At 36.0% G+C, this 17,715-nt stretch overlaps 2 protein-coding genes across 2 annotated transcripts; one reads left to right on the top strand and one right to left on the bottom strand.

The window, feature by feature from the left end:
* The first annotated feature begins 4,326 nt into the window (after positions 1 to 4,326).
* On the top strand, positions 4,327 to 13,780 carry LOC133868022 (vacuolar protein sorting-associated protein 2 homolog 2). The gene is made up of 11 exons (XM_062304813.1): positions 4,327 to 4,486; positions 4,918 to 4,962; positions 5,741 to 5,775; positions 5,866 to 5,920; positions 6,371 to 6,471; positions 6,549 to 6,620; positions 7,029 to 7,100; positions 11,727 to 11,807; positions 11,912 to 11,947; positions 12,059 to 12,117; positions 13,568 to 13,780. The coding sequence occupies exons 1-11, from the start codon at positions 4,453 to 4,455 to the stop codon at positions 13,626 to 13,628; spliced, it is 651 nt and encodes a 216-aa protein (XP_062160797.1). The 5' UTR covers positions 4,327 to 4,452; the 3' UTR covers positions 13,629 to 13,780.
* Positions 13,781 to 15,595: 1,815 nt separating this feature from the next.
* LOC133869688 (protein STRICTOSIDINE SYNTHASE-LIKE 11-like) lies at positions 15,596 to 17,335 on the bottom strand. Its single transcript, XM_062306756.1, has 3 exons — positions 17,086 to 17,335; positions 16,579 to 16,851; positions 15,596 to 16,322 (listed from the first exon to the last, which is right to left on the bottom strand). Exons 1-3 carry the CDS (start codon positions 17,304 to 17,306, stop codon positions 15,824 to 15,826), a joined length of 993 nt encoding a protein of 330 aa, XP_062162740.1. The 5' UTR covers positions 17,307 to 17,335; the 3' UTR covers positions 15,596 to 15,823.
* Positions 17,336 to 17,715: the final 380 nt, after the last annotated feature.

The raw sequence follows: 17,715 nt of genomic DNA on the forward strand, positions 1-17,715 counted from the left end.
GTGAAACTTTGTATAATCATTATTTTGTTATGTAAATGATACAAAGTAAAAACTTTAAATACATAGACGTTGATGTTAGATTTGCATGTTATGTAAAAAGTTTATTGTCTTGATCTTTCCAAAGCATGTTAGTGACCTTTAATATGATATAACATTTACATTCATGTTATGAGATGTCATTACGTATATACAAGTTATTGTGATGACTTGGCTCCTGTTACTACGGTAATGAGGTATGGGTCACCACAGCTTTTGGTATCAGAGTGTTTTGCTTTGAGGACCATTGAGCGATTAATATCAAGTTTTGAGTCAAAATCCAATACCAGACATTGTGAGGATTAGGTTGTCCAATTAACGTCTAAAGAATAAAACCAGAGCTATGGGATCTTAAAAGCTTTAAGAAAATTCAATTCATGGGGCCCTAATAAGACTTTAATTGGGACTAAGTAAGGGTGCATGCATGTTCATGGGATATTTAGGACATGTGATGCACTTTTGTATGATTGACGTTTGCTTATGTGATATTATATTCACTTTCATGTTGATTGATCAGCTTCAATGTAACAATGCAGTGTTAAACCACCTAGATGACGTCCACAACGCAGTGGGGATGACGGTACACCACCACCACCACCTCTACCTCCATCTCCGCCAGGTATTCTAGAAACAGCACACTCATTAGCTCAGATCATACAGTATGTGGCCGAGATTATTCCCTCGCCGAAGAGATTATGAGGAAATGATTGGTTACTGTTCATCAACAATTTTCTTTAGGCATATCTCCACTATGGTCGAGGGTAGTGAAGGGCCTGTGCGACGCCCTGACTTTGTACAACAAGGCCAAAAGTTGAAATATCTAATTTCACACGTGACGTTACGACATTGAAAATAGAGTCTTGCAATGTAATATATTTTGTGGAAAAGTTACATTGAAACTCCCCAAACTACCCACCTTTGGATTCTAACTCCTTCAAACGACCAAAAACCACAAAAAGACCCTTTTTGTTGAAATATTCTCATAATACCCTTGCCAAGTGTCATTTTTCAATTTAAAAAATAATAAAATTTAAAGCAATTTAAAAAACAGATAAAAATTTAAAATATGAAAAGAATAAAAAAAAAATATATATAAAAAAAATAAAAGGGGTGGTCGACCACTACCATTTTTTTTTTCTTTGATTTTTAAATTGTTTTAAATTTATTATTTTTTAATTGAAAAAATGACACATGGTAAAGGTATTATGGGAATATTTTGACAAATGGGGTCCTTTTGGCAGTTTTTGGTAGTTTGGGCCAGAGTCTAAGGGTTGGTAATTTGAGGAGCTACTTTCAAGACGGTTGGTACTTTGGGAGGTTTAAATATAATTTTTCCAAATTTTTATAACAACCAACCAAAAAATTACACCGCCCTCCAGCTAAAAGCTGGAAACACAAAGCCAACATGATAGAAATGGTAAAAGCCAAACAACAGCTCTCTCAGAAGGCAACAGAGAAGTCACAAAACTACCTCTTGCTAACAACTACACAATTCTCAAAGCAACTCAATAACAGTAGACATCTAACCTACATCAATAAAGAAAAAAAAAAGTATAAAAAATGGACTACATCAAACCAGAAAGAAGTAGCAGCAGAGGACTACCAAAACACCAAAAAAAAAAAAAAAAAAAAAAAAAAAAAAAAGGGCAATCAAACAAGCCCCAGAAAGCTCCACATTCCAGCAGCAAACTGGGCTCGAAGACAACCCAAACACCAACAGAAAACCAACCCCAACCTTCTCAGAAAACTACATCCAACCAACCAACCAAAGCTAAAGAAACAACTCTGCATCAGCATTAGAATAGCACCAGGAACTCAATAGACCCAGAGCTCACAAACACAGTGAACACATAACTTTGTGAGGGATACCCCAATTAGAACATAAAGCAATATTGTTATTATTTACTTTAAATTGCTCTTTATTCACAATCCAGTTCTTAACCTTCCTAACAAACTTCATGTCAAAGTTTTTCCTCTCAGAGCAGAAAATTTCCAAGCTTAATGTCATTCCTAAGCATTCAGCTATTTTAAATCACATACCCCCAAGCAAATTTGCAAATCATTGCTTGAAAAGATTTCCCTCTCCAATCCTTTAAAGCTCTATCCACACAATTGCATCCCACTCAGCCGTATGCAACTGTAAACACCACTTCATAATTTCCTTCCACAAACGGTTACTAAGGCCATACTAAAAAACGGTTCCTCTAGTTGTTTCCTCTTGTAGACAGTATGGCTTAGGAAAACTCTGAAATGAAGAAAATTAGAACGACCCATGAACTACGAAAGTGAAAAAAAGAAATGAAAAACCTAGAAATTTTTTTTATTGTCGGCTTAAAAAAAAGGGATAATTGCATCGTTGGTCCTTGTGGTATGCCATAATTATTTTTCACTCCCTATAGTTTAAAAAATGCATGGGAGGTCCTTGTGGTATGCAATAATTACAAATCAATCCCTGGCGTCAAATTCTGTTAAAATTTTTAACAGATTCCGTCAAATGTCACGTCAGCAACAATTGCCAATAAGATGGCGACACGTGTCCTTCTTAATAAAAAAATATAAATTTATTAAAAAATAAATAAATATATTTATTTTTTTTTGGGGGTGGCCCAGCCACCCTTTCAGCTTTTTTTTTTTGTTTTTTTTTTTAATTTTATTTTTTTTTAAAAAAAAAAATAAGTATTTTTATTTATTTTTTAATAAATTTATATTTTTTTATTAAGATGGACACGTGTCGCTGACGTGGCATTTGACGGAATCTGTTAAAAATTTTAACAGAATTTGACGCCAGGGATCGATTTGTAATTATTGCATACCACAAAGACCTCTCATGCACTTTTTAAACCATAGGGAGTGAAAAATAATTATGGCATACCACAGGGACCAACGGTGCAATTATCCCTAAAAAAAAAGATGAAAAATCTTGCACCAAATAGAGGAGAAAAAAAAAAAAAATCAAGACAATGATTTCGAAATGAAGAAAATTAGAACGATCCAAAATTTATGAAAGTAAAAAAAGAATGAAGAACCCGTAACTTTTTTTTGTCGGCTTACAAAATAAAAAGAGGAGAACTCCCTCCCTAGTCCCTGCAACTCTTTTTTCACTTCCATCACCTTGACCGTCATAGTCAGATCAGAGTCTAGCTTGTATTCCAACTGACATAGGGATGGAAGAGGGGAGGAGATTTATTTATTTATTTCTGAGCTATGTAAACTCCCTGTTTAAAAACCTCCTCCTCCTTTTCTCTGGGGAGAATTTTTTTTTTTTTTTAGTGAAAGTAAAAAGTAATTGATGTGATATAAAGTATAAAGAATTTATATGAAAAAATTTTGTATTGTAGTGAATTTTTTTATTTAAATAATAATAAAAAATTGTTACTGTGATATAAAAAATAAAAAAAATTAAGAATGTTTTGAAGTTGATAATTTTTGGGAAAGGTAAAAATAAGAAGAGGGGAGGGAAGGAGGGGGTTAATGTTAAGAAACGGTGTCAACTTTTTCATATGCTTTTAGTCCCGGATGACATTGCACCTTTTTGGCTTTGATTTTTTTTAAAGAGATTCAAGTTATGAACATGCTCCTCTCCACTAAAAATGAATTAGAGAAGATCCAAATCTCTCTCAAAGGGAAGCGCATTAATTGTAGAAAAATCTGCAGTGGAGATTGCTAAATTATCTAGGAAGATTTCATCAATAATCAAGTTGTTTTTAAGGGCGGAGAAATAATAGGATTATCAAATGGACAGAAATTTCTTGATTAATTGTTTTTTTTTTTTTTTTTTAATCCTGATTTATCTTGATTTTGCTTGATTGTTGTTATGTTTCCTACGATTTTGTTTTTATATCGGTCTTGTTTGGCATCTATTAATACGATGTAGATGTTGTATGTCAATTCCATTGAAGAATAATTTCAGTCGTGGAAACTCAATCCCCTAAGTGAGATTGAGAGTTTTTATTTGCCTTGTATGAGAGTGAGAGTATTGAATTTTTGGATTTGAAAGTTTTTCTTTACTATAATTTTATATTCCATATTTTGTTAGTGAACTTTTTTTTTTTTTTTTTTTTTTTAATTATTGATTAGATTTAAAAAAAAAAAAAAAAAAAAAAAAAAAAATAAAAGTTTTTGAATCACGGACGGTCAAACGTGGCGAAAAGATATTGTGAATTAAAAAAGAGAAGGGGCTCTTTAGTAAAAGCGTATTTGTAACGGCTACCTTGTTGATTACCGTTGGATGGTACACGTGGAAAAGCAGAACGCTCCCCGAGGCCTCTACTCCCGAGTCCCCAATCAAGTCTTTTCAGTGGGGAGTAAAGTCAGAAAATCAGAGAGCAAAAATCCACTCTTTTTCTCTGGAAGACTCTGAGGGAGGAGAATCTACTTCTTCTTCGCACAACTTTCATATACAAAGTTGGGGCAACCATGAACATCTTCAAGAAGAGAACCTCACCCAAAGGTGCACACTTTTTCTTTAATTTCTCCAAATCGCATTGTTTTGGGTATTTTTCTTAAAGTTGAAAAGCTTTTGCTTTTACATGACCCAGAAGTTTCAGCATTGCTTCTGAATCTCTATGTTTTAGTCTCGTCTTAGATTTTCCATGTAAACAAACGCACATTTGCCTGTTTTTAACCAGCAATCTCCCCGCGGCCTTTTGAACTGATGGGGTTTTTTCTTTTTCTTTTTCTTTTTTCTTTTTTTAAAAAAAATATACATATATATAGTTTTAGTGTTTTTTGACCCTAAGAAATTGAAAGAAAAGGAAAAAAGTTTAATATTGAATCTTATGTTGTAGGACCCAAAGTATTTCTATTCCTCTGCGTTGATAATTTGCAACTTAATAAAATTGATTGCGAATGGCTTCATAAAATGACTGTTTGTTTTGGCAGATGCTCTGCGAGCGAGCAAGAGAGAAATGGCTGTTGCCACAAGAGGTATGCTTGCTTTTCTTGCCCTAAAAATGAAATTCGTTTTAAGTTACTGCAGATTTCTTGATTTCTTTGATGCATCATATTTGCTACCGTTAAATCACTACTTGTCCCAAGAGTTTGAGCTAATAGGAAGAGATGAATTTAATCATTTAATCAACGGCTCAAACTCTCAAACTCTCTTTTAATAGGTGATGTCCAACACGTGAAATATTTAATTGAAATGAAAGATAAATGTAAGAGACAGGGTTCAAACTCAGGACCTTTGCACTGATACTATGTTAAATCACCATTTAAGCTTTTGAGATAAGTGGTAATTTAACAGCCACGATTAAAAAATAAAATAAAATCATTGGCTAAGAGTTAGGCAGTTAGATTGAAGCTTGAATTTGAATAATCGCTAATAAATTTGGCAACCGAGTGCCGTTGAAATTCTTAGAAATTGACATGCATTTCAAGCAAATTTTTATGAACCTTTATAAAATTGGGGCAGTTACTTTATTTGGAGAAACTAAACATCTTTCTTTCACAGTTCTGATTTTCCCTTCTTCTTCTTCTTCTTCTTCTTCTTTTTTTCCTTCTAGAAATGTCCCCCCACCATATTCTCCCTTTTTTCCTTTTTTAGAAGAAACAGTTAAATGTTGACTAAACAGCTTCCAGATGTCCTTGAAATGCTAGAGGTTCCATATGTAAAGTAAAACTGAAAATGACAAAGTTCAAGGCTTAATTTCTATCTTACTGGAACTATAACTATATTACTTGCTGCTGCACCTTTCTTCTGTAGGTATTGAACGGGAGATTGCATCTCTTCAGTTAGAGGTATGAAAATATTGTTCGGCTTGGTTCCATTTTAAATATCTCCTGTTATATTTCTTTCTTCAATTTTTACTCTGTGGCGAGCAATTGCAGGAGAAGAAATTGGTGGCAGAGATTAAGAAAACGGCTAAAACTGGAAATGAGGCAAGTTTCTTTTACTGTGTAAATAATTTGCAACAGCAACATTTTCATACACCTTATGAACATAAGCTGTGAGCTGACTGTAAGTTGATGTTTGAAATTAACCTTGCGTTGCTATGATATTGTCTCATGATGCATTTTAGGACCATAGAACAATAATTGCGAACAATTGGTGTTAAAAAAAAAAAAAAACTAGAGTGCCTTTGGAGTCAACTCCATTCGCTTCATTTATGTTATTTATTTGTCTCACCAGTTTCATGCAGAAGCTTTCCCATATGGCTTGATTTGTACTTTACACACCAAAATTAATCAAATTGGCAGACTCATGAGTAAACCAAGCCATGTGCTGGTCTTGCCAGAACTTCAAGCTTAAAATAAGCCCAATTGACGTATGATAAATATTGTTTCTTCATCTTTCAAGGTTATTATTAGTTATCTGTTTGTAATATCCAGGCAGCGACCAGGATCTTAGCTCGTCAACTTGTCCGGTTACGTCAACAAATAACTAATTTGCAAGGGAGTCGTGCCCAAGTCAGAGGTGTAGCAACTCATACACAGGTTACTGCTTTTACTGGAAAATCCTAGTTTTTGGGCCCTTTCCTTCATTTTGCTGAACAGTGTCTCTTTTTCTGCAGGCACTGTATGCCAGCACTTCAATTTCTACTGGAATGAAGGGTGCAACTAAAGCAATGGTCGCAATGAACAAGGTATGCATTTCGAGGGTTGTACTGGAAGATAACATCATTTATTATTATTGAATTCCCTAATCCTACCTAGGAGACATACCGTAATTCAAAATTGATATTCTCATGGCTAGCTGTCCAGTGAGCCTTCTAGGATGGATAAAGAAGTATATGAAATGATCCACAGGGGGGAGAGAAATCATCCAGAGAAATTTTCTGGATGAGTCTGAATAATTTGTTCATTTGTACTTCTTTGGCATAGGCATTGGTAACTGAAATTCATGGTAATGGAGTTATGAGTTCTCAATACCTTAATATGTTTGACACAAGCTTGTTTTATCTTCAAGTGCCAATGTTGAAAGACTAAACCTGAATTATCTGTTGTTTATAGTTCTAGGAGTGATATGACCACTGTCTGCTTCTCTTTTTCAGCAAATGGCACCAGCAAAACAAGCTAAGGTGATTAAAGAATTTCAGAAGCAGTCAGCACAAATGGATATGACGGTAATACTCTCTCTCTTTCTCTCTCTCTCACCTTTCTTTTAATGGACGACTACAGTTTCTTCAGAAGACTCTTTATAGCTTTTTTTTTTTTAATAAATGAGATAGGTGTTTTACAAAGAAGGAACACTTTACAAACTCTCTAGTTTTCCACTGGACCACTTGCTACTTAACAGCAGCTAACTAAACACCACACCCCCACACCAGCAAAACAGAGGCGATACAATGGGAACACCTCTTCTTATAACGCCTATAGACTATCTACTTCACATCCTACTAAGAACGCATACAACAAATTACAACTACAAACAACAAAACTGCCCTTTTTATCCCCTAAATTCAAATCTACTGCACGTCAAACTAAGAACACAATAAACAGCAACTACAAAAAGCAAAAACCTTCCCAGCTCAACTCTGCCTATTCTGTAAGAATCTGATCTGAAATTCCCCAACTGCAACACAACTCCAGATTTCCTTAGTCTTCTTAAACCTTCCTCTTGCCACAGCCCGAGCTCTGACTTCCCATAGAAAAACTCTGCACAATTTTTTTATCTGATCTAATCGGATTGCAGTGTTTGGTATCATTCCTCTGCCTCCATATATGATATGCTGCCGCACTCCAACTCAGCCTACACAGAGTTGCTTTCATATTCCTGCCTTTCAATTCTGTAAGGCCCCAACTCATAATTTCCTCTCAATCAATATAAGGGTCCTTTACCAGGCATTTTCCCAAGACTTCCCTCCAATATCCTCTTGTTAAAGCCACATTGGAAAAAAATATAATATCTACCTTCCACTTTGCTTCTGCAGAACACACACAACACATCTCCCTTGGATCCCCCATTTCAGCATTCTCTCACTTTGCTTCTGCAGAACACACACAACTCATCTCCCTTGTATCCCCCGTTTCAGCATTCTCTCACCTGTTGATAAACTAACCCTTACACCCAGCCACAAAATAAAAGCTTGTTTAGGAATAGCAATAGGACACCATACTAACCTTCCACCAATTAACTAATGGAAGTTTAGATCAAATGATGGCATTCCAAGTTTCAGTACTAGAGTAAATTCCTCTTTTAGATATAATCCACATAGGCTGATCAGCATCTCCGTATTGTCAGCAGAGGCAATTTACTCTGAATGCTAGCAAGATCCTCAATCCTTCCTGGCAGCCACCTCCATTCGTTCTCCTTTAACACACTAGACATCATACACTGCCCTATAACCGTATCTTGTATATAATACACCATATGGATGCCACCAATCGAACCACAAATGTAATATTATTTCTATCTCCTACCTTGAACTTGATAAAATCTCTAGCAGTATCACGGATCTTGGATTTTCCTACAACTCCAAGAAGCATTCTGTGGAATTTTTATTCACCAAAAGCTTCCTTCCTTTCAACAAGTTCATCCAAGCCACCCATAAAGACCCAACTTTTGCAAACAGATTCCATATATGTCTCATAATAGCTGTCTTTTCCACTCTTCAATTCTTTTAAGCCCCAAACCTCATTCTTTCTTAGGAACACAGAGGACTTCCCAAGCCACTTTAGCTCTAGCTGCTGAAACCTCATTTCCAGACCAAAGAAACCTATTGAACTTTTGCTCAATTGTTCTTATGGTCTTTTTAGGAAGTATGAACATACTTGACCAATAAACCTGCAAACTATACAGCATAGAAGATAATAGTAGAAGTCTTCTAGCAAATAACAGCTTCTTAGACAGCCAATGGGCTATGATCCGGCCAGGATTTGCCATGCAGTCTAGAGATCTAGTTGACGCTTGGAAGGAGGACACTGATATCCTTAAGAGAGAACGTGCCAGTGATTACGGACAGAGAAGTAGATGGTCAAGCCCGCAATAGAAAGAGTTTGGGGAGCCCCTGACGGAACAGAATGAAACTTTCTCAATTAACATATTACAATAATCTTCTATCAATTTCTTTGAGATCAATGGAACCCCCAAGTATCCAACTGGCAACTTTCCTTTCTTTGATTTGCAAACAATCCATCAGCTGCTCCTTTATCAACTGAGAAACCCCTGTGCAATAAAGTGAACTTTTGCTTGGGTTTGCTGTCAAACCCGACAAACCAGAAAACTCTTGTAGCATATCTTTGATAGTCTGAACAGATTTCAGGTTGGCAGCTGAGAATAACTAGTCATCAGCAAAACAAAGATGTGTAAGTCGAAGCTTTGAACCCTTAGGATGGAAATTGAAGGATTTGTTTTCCATAGCAGCTTCCTCCATCAATTTTGAAAAAAATTTCATATCTATCACAAAGAGGTAAGGGGATAATGGATCCCCTTGCCTTAAACCCCTTTTGCCTTCAAAAAATCCAACAAAAGTATTGTTAATAGCTACTGAAAGTCTTGGAGAAGTAATTTACTCCTCTTACCCACTTGATATAACTGAGGGAGCTCCAAAGCATGCTAAACAATGCAAAATGAATTCCCGGTCCAATGAATCATAAGCTTTCATCAATTCCACTTTAATTGTGCATTTTGCTTGCCCCTTATTTTTATGATAATCTTTCTCTAATTCTTGAGCAAGTAATACATTTTCTGAAATGCTCCTATTAGGAATGAAAGCTGTTTGACTTTGACTCACAATCAAATCCAATCCTGGCAGCAGCCTATTTGCCAGAATCTTGGTGATACACTTTTACCCTATGTTACAACAAGAAATAGGTCTAAACTCTCACATGGAAGAAGGATTAAACTTTTTAGGAACAAGAGTAATTGTAGTGGCATTTGCCTCTTTCAGCAACTTCCCTGATTTAAAAAAGGATTGTATTGCTTGAATCAAGTCCATCCCAATGATTGACCCAGCTGTAGACCCATCCAGCCTTGGAGCTTATTGCTCTTCATAGAAAAAAATAGTAGTAGCATTTGCCTCTTTCAGCAACTTCCCTGATTTCAAAAAGGATTGTATTGCTTGAATCAAGTCCATCCCAATGATTGGCCAAGATTTTTGAAAAAACCCAGCTGTAGACCCCCTTGGAGCTTTATTGCTCTTCATAGAAAAAATAGTACTCTTTATCTCCTCAGCAGAAACATCCTTCCCCATACTTTCTCTATGAACTGCAGAAATTTTTTCTTAAGAAGCTGCTCCACATGACATGCTTTCTGCTCATCAAACTAAATGCTAGTTGTGCCTAGCAGTTTTCTGTAGAACTTCTCTGCAACCTCTTGAATCTTCTCTCTTCTACTTTTCCTCCTTCCTTATCCCACAAGTGCTTCATAAGATTTTTAGAATTCCTCACTTTAACAATTTTATGAAATAAAGCATTATTCTGATCAACTAAGTTTAGCCACTGATTTTGTGATTTCCGCTTGAAAAAGTTCTCCTCAACTTTGCTTATGGATAGACTCATGAATGCACTCCTTCTAGAAGCTTCTGCAACCAATCAGGACTGCTGTGAGAATTTATGTATTCTTTTTGAACTTGGTCCAACTGAGCTTTAGCTTGAATAACCTTCTGATTAATACCTCCATCACCTCAGCATTAATACCCTTTTAGCACTCTCCTTACTGATTTAAGTTTGTCATACAGAACAAACATTGGAACTCCTTGAACTCTTATTTTCCAGCCTTTATCAACCCATGACAGAAAGCTTTCATTTCATGTTCAGCCCAAAAATTAAAAAACTTATAAGGTTTCGGGCCAAAACTCTGCACTTTCCCAACTGATAGATGAGCAGCAGAATGATCAGACATACCGCATTCCAGAAAACTCCACTGCAATCTGCCCAAATCTCTCCATCCAAACTTCATTAGACATGACACAATCCAATTTTCTAGCCACAAACTCCTCCCCAGCTCTCTTATTCTTTAAATGACTAGTCAACAAGCACAATTTTGATTTACACAGTCTAAGAAATCTGTTTCATAGCTATTTAGTTTACAACTCCCTGATTTTTCCTGAATACTCTTCACTACATTGAAATCACCAGCCACCATCCATGGATTCCGACCAATCGACCTTTTGAAAGACATCAAATGCTGTCAAAGCGATTTCTTCCTTTCCAATCCCTTTGTGGCCCCATAAACAAAAGTCTGAAACCATCTTAAATTCCCTTGATCAGTAATAACCTCACAACTAACAGCTTGTTCATGCTGTTGGATGGAGTTTATATACCTAATTCAGGATTCCAACACATCCAGATTCTTCCAAGAAAGTGCTGATCATAATTGTGAATAAAACCCCAACCAGGAACCACATTCCTTTATCTTCATAGCTTTATCACCTTTTACTGTAGTCTCTAAAAGGAAAATGATTGCCACATTTACTCTAGACTCTTTATTGTTTCACCATTTACTTATCTATATCTAGCCACATTTCTTTTCTAGCCATCAAACAAGTGTCCTAAGATAAACCAAGCTCAAAGGAAAATTATTACGTCCCACAGATGAAAAGTAAATGTATGGTTGGTTGAATTACAATACAGTTCATGTGTGGCAAGAGATTCCTACCTTCGTTCTGCACAGAAAAATGTTTGCGTATGTCAGTGGATTGAGCTGTGAGAGTGTTATTGCAGCATTTTACTCCCCTCCTGGTATCTGCTTTATTCTATAATGCATGTCCTTGTAATATAAGTTTTATATTCTATTGTCCTTTTTGCAGATAGAGATGATGTCAGAGTCTATTGATGAAACTTTAGACAAAGATGAGGCTGAAGAGGAAACAGAGGAGCTCACTAACCAGGTGGAATATTGACTGCTTGATTGTTTAGTTTCTTAATTTTTTTTTCCTTATTGGGACCATTGCATTTCCCTCCCCCCTATATCTAATTTCTAGTTTATCTTTAGGTGCTTGATGAGATTGGTGTCGATATTGCATCCCAGGTTGGTTTCTTTGAGATATTTTGGTATTTCCTGAATTTTTCTTGTGTCTTCTTTTTTATCGTCTGAATAATGTAAACTGAACAACTGTTTTATTCTGTTGTGTATTAACAGTTATCTTCAGCTCCCAAAGGCCGGATTGCATCAAGGAACACTCAAAATGTTGTTACTAGGTATGGGTACTTTTAACTTCTTCTTTTTTCCAAATTAATAACGTCTGCATAAAAGTCTCCATGGCACTTGAGTGTTACCAGCCACACTTGAGCTTTTACGTACTGGCACAAATATGTTACTGTGATCACTTGTCTCATTAACTTTCAGTGATTGAATCTTAGAACTGTGAGAGTCTCAGACTAAAGCTTCCATTGGTGGTGGTAGCCGTGATTGAATCTTGCAACTCTGTTTATGAGTTACTCTCACCACTTCTTGGAGAAGGCAGGCAGCCGTTCACCTTTAGATTTATACGGATGACTGGGGTCGTCCAAACGTCCACCCAGTTTGACGTGTTGTGGCTGAGAAAGGTGATGCCACGCCAGACAGAAAAATAATAATAATAATAATAATAAAAATACGCGATTTTGTAGGGGATGGAGAATGGAGGAAAGGATTTTGGGGATTTAGAAATTTGGGGGAAATCTAGGCTATACGCATTTTTTGTGGTTGCCGGAGATGGGGTTGGTGTGCCATCGGTGCTTGGTGGTTGGGTCGGCGTTGCTGCTCGTGGTCGGTGGTTGGTTTGGGGGGGTGGGGGGGGTTGAATGGGGGGAAATCGATTTCAAGATATATCAAATGCGTTTTCCTTTTTTTTTTTTTGGTTTGATGTGGTGTGGTCTTGTTAGCCACGCCACATTAGACTGGATGGATGCTGGGACGACCCCAGTGCCGTATAGACGAGAAACTCCTAAACGAAACCTTGTCGCTCCTTTTTAGTTGCTTTTAACAGCTAGTGAGGACGCTACAACAGTTATTTCAGTTGGTGAAAAACACTCTCTATGCATATCTGAAGTCATGGTGTATGTTATCTAGCATCTCCTGATAAATAGATTAGCTCACAGAGCCTGCAAACGAGGGCTATGAAGCTAAGTTTTTCCAATAACATGGAATAATTTGGGGCGATAGGTGGTGGAAATTACTGGTTTGTACTTAACAAGTTCACTGTTAACTAATTAATGAAAGATTTCACTTGAAGCATGTGAATGAGGGCCACAATCAAAGTTTTTACATAACATAGATGGTGAGACTGGTTTATCCTTCTAAGTTTGCTATTAATTAATGAGTAATTCTATTTAGCATATTCTTATACAATTGTCATACAACTGGATGACGTGACAATAAAAGTCACCCTTCTTCAGATCATAACCTTTTTTTTTTTTTTTAACAAGTGCTGATTCAATGATTAATTTTTAGTGTCACCTCATTCAGTTATATGGCAGTTGTACAGGAGTCTACTAAATAACACTACGCTTAATTAATTATATTGAGAGAATTTACTTAAAGAAGTATTTAGAGCCAGATTTTGTCAGAAACCTCTTCTATAGAAGAATATTATACCTGATTTAAACTACCCCTTCCTTTCAGGTGCCTAGCTCTATCTTGACTAACAATCTATTTCCTCTTATGCAGTTCCCAATCTTCTGATGTTGAGGATCTGGAGAAGAGGTTGGCCTCTCTACGACGCATCTGATCTGGAAAGTCAAATGTGGTGGTCCTTACTTATAATATAGTACAATATTGTAAATTTAAAAAATAAGTACAAATTGAATCATGCATAAAGATTAGGAATTGCAACAGGAGGATTTCAAAATTTCAAATATTCTATACTAGCTTCATTTTAAATATTGTTTTTTATTCTTTCCTTAAATATTTAGGGAACTGATCCAACAATACCCAAGAAATGGTAAACCAAATCTCCCACATATGACAGAAGTGAGCCACAAACCAAAAGCACTATCAACAGGATTTTTTATTCGCTAATGGAAAATGCTAGAGTTTAACCCTTCAAACACTAACATTTATTTAGCAAAGATGAACTTGACCAAGAAATTTCTGAGTTGGAGAGATTCCATCGTATGGAGCACCACACCGTAAGCATGCTTAATTTCCGGCCATCCTAATCAAGTAATCAACACAAGTCCTTGCAAATGGAGAAATGATTCATTAAATACCATTAAATTATAAAATAAATAATTTAATTTTAAAGCCTGATTGATTTAATGGATTAATTAGCAACATTAATAGTTGAAGGGCATAAGATCGAATCCCCATAAAAGCAATAAGAATATTTTCACTAATTTTTATTTACATTCTTTAAGAGGAAAATTTTAAAAAATAAAACCCTAGTTTAATTAACCCTAATCGCCCATATAGAATATGCTACAAGTCCCAACATAGGTGATGGTTTTGCCACCGGATCATAGGTGGCGACTGAATGCAAGATCCTTTGACAGTAAACAAGAGTTGGATGTTTTTGCCTGCTATGCTAGGTAGCAATGAAATCCTAAGACAATTACATGGACTTATTTGTGTTCATGAAGACGAAAAAAAAAAAAAAAAAAATGCAACAGAGTTAGGGAGCAAATAAGGAAGTGGTATAAAAGAAGAAAAATATTTTCTTTCATATTGTTCTATTGGAAAGATAATTTGTTATGACACAATCTGTTGGACATGAAATAAAAAAACAAAAGACAACCATGTATCACTTTTGGACCTGCGTAAAATGGGTTTGAGACCTATTTTTTATTTTTTATTAATGAAAATAACAATCAGGCCCGAACTTTAGGATAATCATTCACATTAAATCTACATCAACGAGAATATTCCTTATCACTTTGTTTTTAGGATAATCATTCACATTAAATCTACATCAACGAGAATATTCCTTATCACTTTGTTATTATCAAAGGATTTGTATTCTTTCTTGAAATAGGTGTTCTCATAATGTTACATGCGATCACTCAATGCACGAAGATGTTGACCATAATTGATTTCACTCATTTATACATTAAAGAGACATATGCTTTACATCTGAGTTAACAATCTTTTCAGGATTTAGAGTACGTAATTGTTATAAGTCGTCGTACACGTACATCATTCTTTATCACAGTGTTGAAAGTATGATGATTTACGTAATCCGTTTGGTACATGGCACTACCTTGTACTTACATTAACATATCAACTCGAAGCCCTACTTGCTACTCTTAATCAAGACAGATTGTTGAGCTTGACATGTTATTTTGTAGATGAATTTTCCAGCCCCATTTACGACTACAAACAATCTTTTATAAGTTAAAAAGACGAATGACTATGATCTTCTGTATGATAATTTCATTACTCATACCATAATCAAATATAATATAACTTAGGGATCTTAACATGTATATAAGATGAAAATATTCAAACATATATGGACAAGAAATTATGTTAATGTATATGTAATATTCAATATTATATAATTGTAGAAAAACATTATTAATGCAATTAGAGTTTTGGACACCAATCTCAACAGATACCATAAAGAAACGTAAGGTTCAATTGATATATATATATATATATATATATATATATTCAATGCAATTTATGGACATTTACATGTGCATGACAAATAATAATCACAAAAGAAATACATGTAAATAGATTTTGTGCCCATGCTCATTAAATAAATCAGTGAATAAATAATTTTATTCAATTTAAAATAAAAATGTCTTTCAAACTTATTAGAGCTTAGGGCACTATTCCTTACAAGAGACGACTCGTTGTACCTTCAAGGGAACTCAATCGCTTCCTTGTTTATTTGATAACTACGAAAGACTTTAAAGCATAGCATAAGACTAAAGGAAACGATATATTTAGCAGCAGCACATGCCAATATTTCAAGACTCTTTAGATGGTGTCGTAGACACCAACAAAATTCACAGTCACATTTCGAGACCCGATATAATATGCCCCAAGATGCTCTTGAACTTCACTGATTCTCGTGTTACCATATTCCTTGTCAAGTGCCACCGTTTCCAAAAGAGTAATGCCAAATGGATCAATCTTGATCCTGGTGGGTCGAGTGACTTCGGTGGGCGGATTTATTATAATTATTTCATTGACTGCCACCCAAAAATCTCCAAATATGGTTCTCCTGATTCTATTTACTCTCCCTTCGAAGGTTATGAAAGTTTCGACGGTATTAGATTTAAGACCTTTGATCCAAAACTTCTGAATTCTCTTACCTATCAGCTCTCCAACGAGAACAAATTCACCATCAGCACTAACTGCAACCCCGGAGGCTCCAGAAAGCCCACTTAGCAACACAGTAACTTCCTTTGTCAATGCATCGTATTTTAATAAACTTCCTGTTGCATCGCCACTAACTACTGCCTGAGTGATATCTCTGCGCGCATGAGAGAAAGTACCAGTTAGAGTTTAGAGTAATGGTATACATTAAATAAGGCTATATATGTAGAGAGAGAAAGAACAAAAGTTTGTGTGCACATGCACACTAGAAAATAGTTTTATCTCATTACAGAAAATTATGTTCATGTGACCATGTCATATATATGTTATTCTGGATATATGGTGTACGTTGCGCAGTAGAATTTGTAGTAGGTCGGAGGAACATTTTTCAATTCATTGAGCGTTACAAGTACCTTAGCTGGTAAACAGCACTAAATTCTGTGAAGTAGACATCTTTTGTTAACGGGTCGAGGCCTACACCATAAAGGAAGCGGAAGGGCACCCCATTTACACTGTTGGCGAGTGGGGTTGCCAGCCCTCCTTCTGGTCCCACCACCATGAGCCCAACATATGCATCCGCTACGTACAACTCCTGCGTTGTAGGGTCGAAATCCAAACCTAATGGCCTCCCACAGGTGGCTCCCAAATCATCATAATTAGTTTTGCCATCACATTCTGCGCTTGACCTGAACAACATTTCCAACAATTAAATATACATTAATTAGAGGTTTAAATCTAACCCTATCATTTACAAAATAAATTCTGACACGTGTATATATATATATATGTCTTACTTCTTGTAGCATATACACATATACTGTTCCTAGCTTTATGAAAATCTGTGTGTCTATGTTTATAACCAACTAAACATATATTCATATAATAGCCGAAGGTATACATGGAAGATGTTTCAAATCAACCTAGTTGGTGCGTCGTAGGCAAAATCTTCGAAATCGGCAGTGGCTGTTTTATATTTGAGAATTCGACCGTCCTGGACACTCACATAGGGTCCTCTTCCTAAGGAGTCAAAGGCAAAGGATGAAGGACCCGTGACACCTGTTGGCAATGGAAGCTTCTTAAAAGTTAAAGAAAGAGCCATAGGAGGAGGAATGCAGAAGAGAAGGATGAAAATGGGGAGCATGGCAACCCTGGTATGGGAGAAAGAGATTATATCCATATCTTCAATGAAGAACGAGGGCAACCCACACTGGTATTTATAGGCATGCAATTCTCACAAGGTCTCAAAGTTGAAGTGGGATGTGAATTCAGGATAATGTAAAATGTGGCAAAGAGGGCCATGTGGCATGTGCAGCCGTCGGCTTGTATACCGCCCGATTATTATCATGGAACAAAGATGAAGGAGCAAGTGGTGCCGCAGGTTGTTCCAGATCTAATCCAACAAAATCATTCCGACGTAGTTTTATACAAAACTCATCGAGATGCCCAAATCATTAATTGAGTTGTGTGAATGCTGAGATCAAAACAGATTTGGTCTACTTGCATTTCTGTGATATTATATATTACGACTCGTGAATCATGCCCAACTCATT

The sequence above is a fragment of the Alnus glutinosa genome, chromosome 5 (genome assembly GCF_958979055.1).
Source record: "Alnus glutinosa chromosome 5, dhAlnGlut1.1, whole genome shotgun sequence".
NCBI classification, from domain to species: Eukaryota; Viridiplantae; Streptophyta; class Magnoliopsida; order Fagales; family Betulaceae; genus Alnus; species Alnus glutinosa.

Bases quoted from the DNA above. Each gene is read 5' to 3' on its own strand.
- LOC133868022 (XM_062304813.1), top strand. From the start codon at position 4,453: ATGAACATCTTCAAGAAGAGAACCTCACCCAAAG. The intron at 4,487-4,917 runs GTGCACACTTTT...TTGTTTTGGCAG, and splicing joins GAAGAGAACCTCACCCAAAG to ATGCTCTGCGAGCGAGCAAG. The intron at 6,472-6,548 runs GTTACTGCTTTT...CTTTTTCTGCAG, and splicing joins GTGTAGCAACTCATACACAG to GCACTGTATGCCAGCACTTC.
- LOC133869688 (XM_062306756.1), bottom strand. From the start codon at position 17,306: ATGCTCCCCATTTTCATCCTTCTCTTCTGCATTCCTCCTCCTATGGCT. The intron at 16,852-17,085 runs GTTGATTTGAAA...AATGTTGTTCAG, and splicing joins GCCTACGACGCACCAACTAG to GTCAAGCGCAGAATGTGATG. The intron at 16,323-16,578 runs GTACTTGTAACG...TCATGCGCGCAG, and splicing joins AGTGCTGTTTACCAGCTAAG to AGATATCACTCAGGCAGTAG.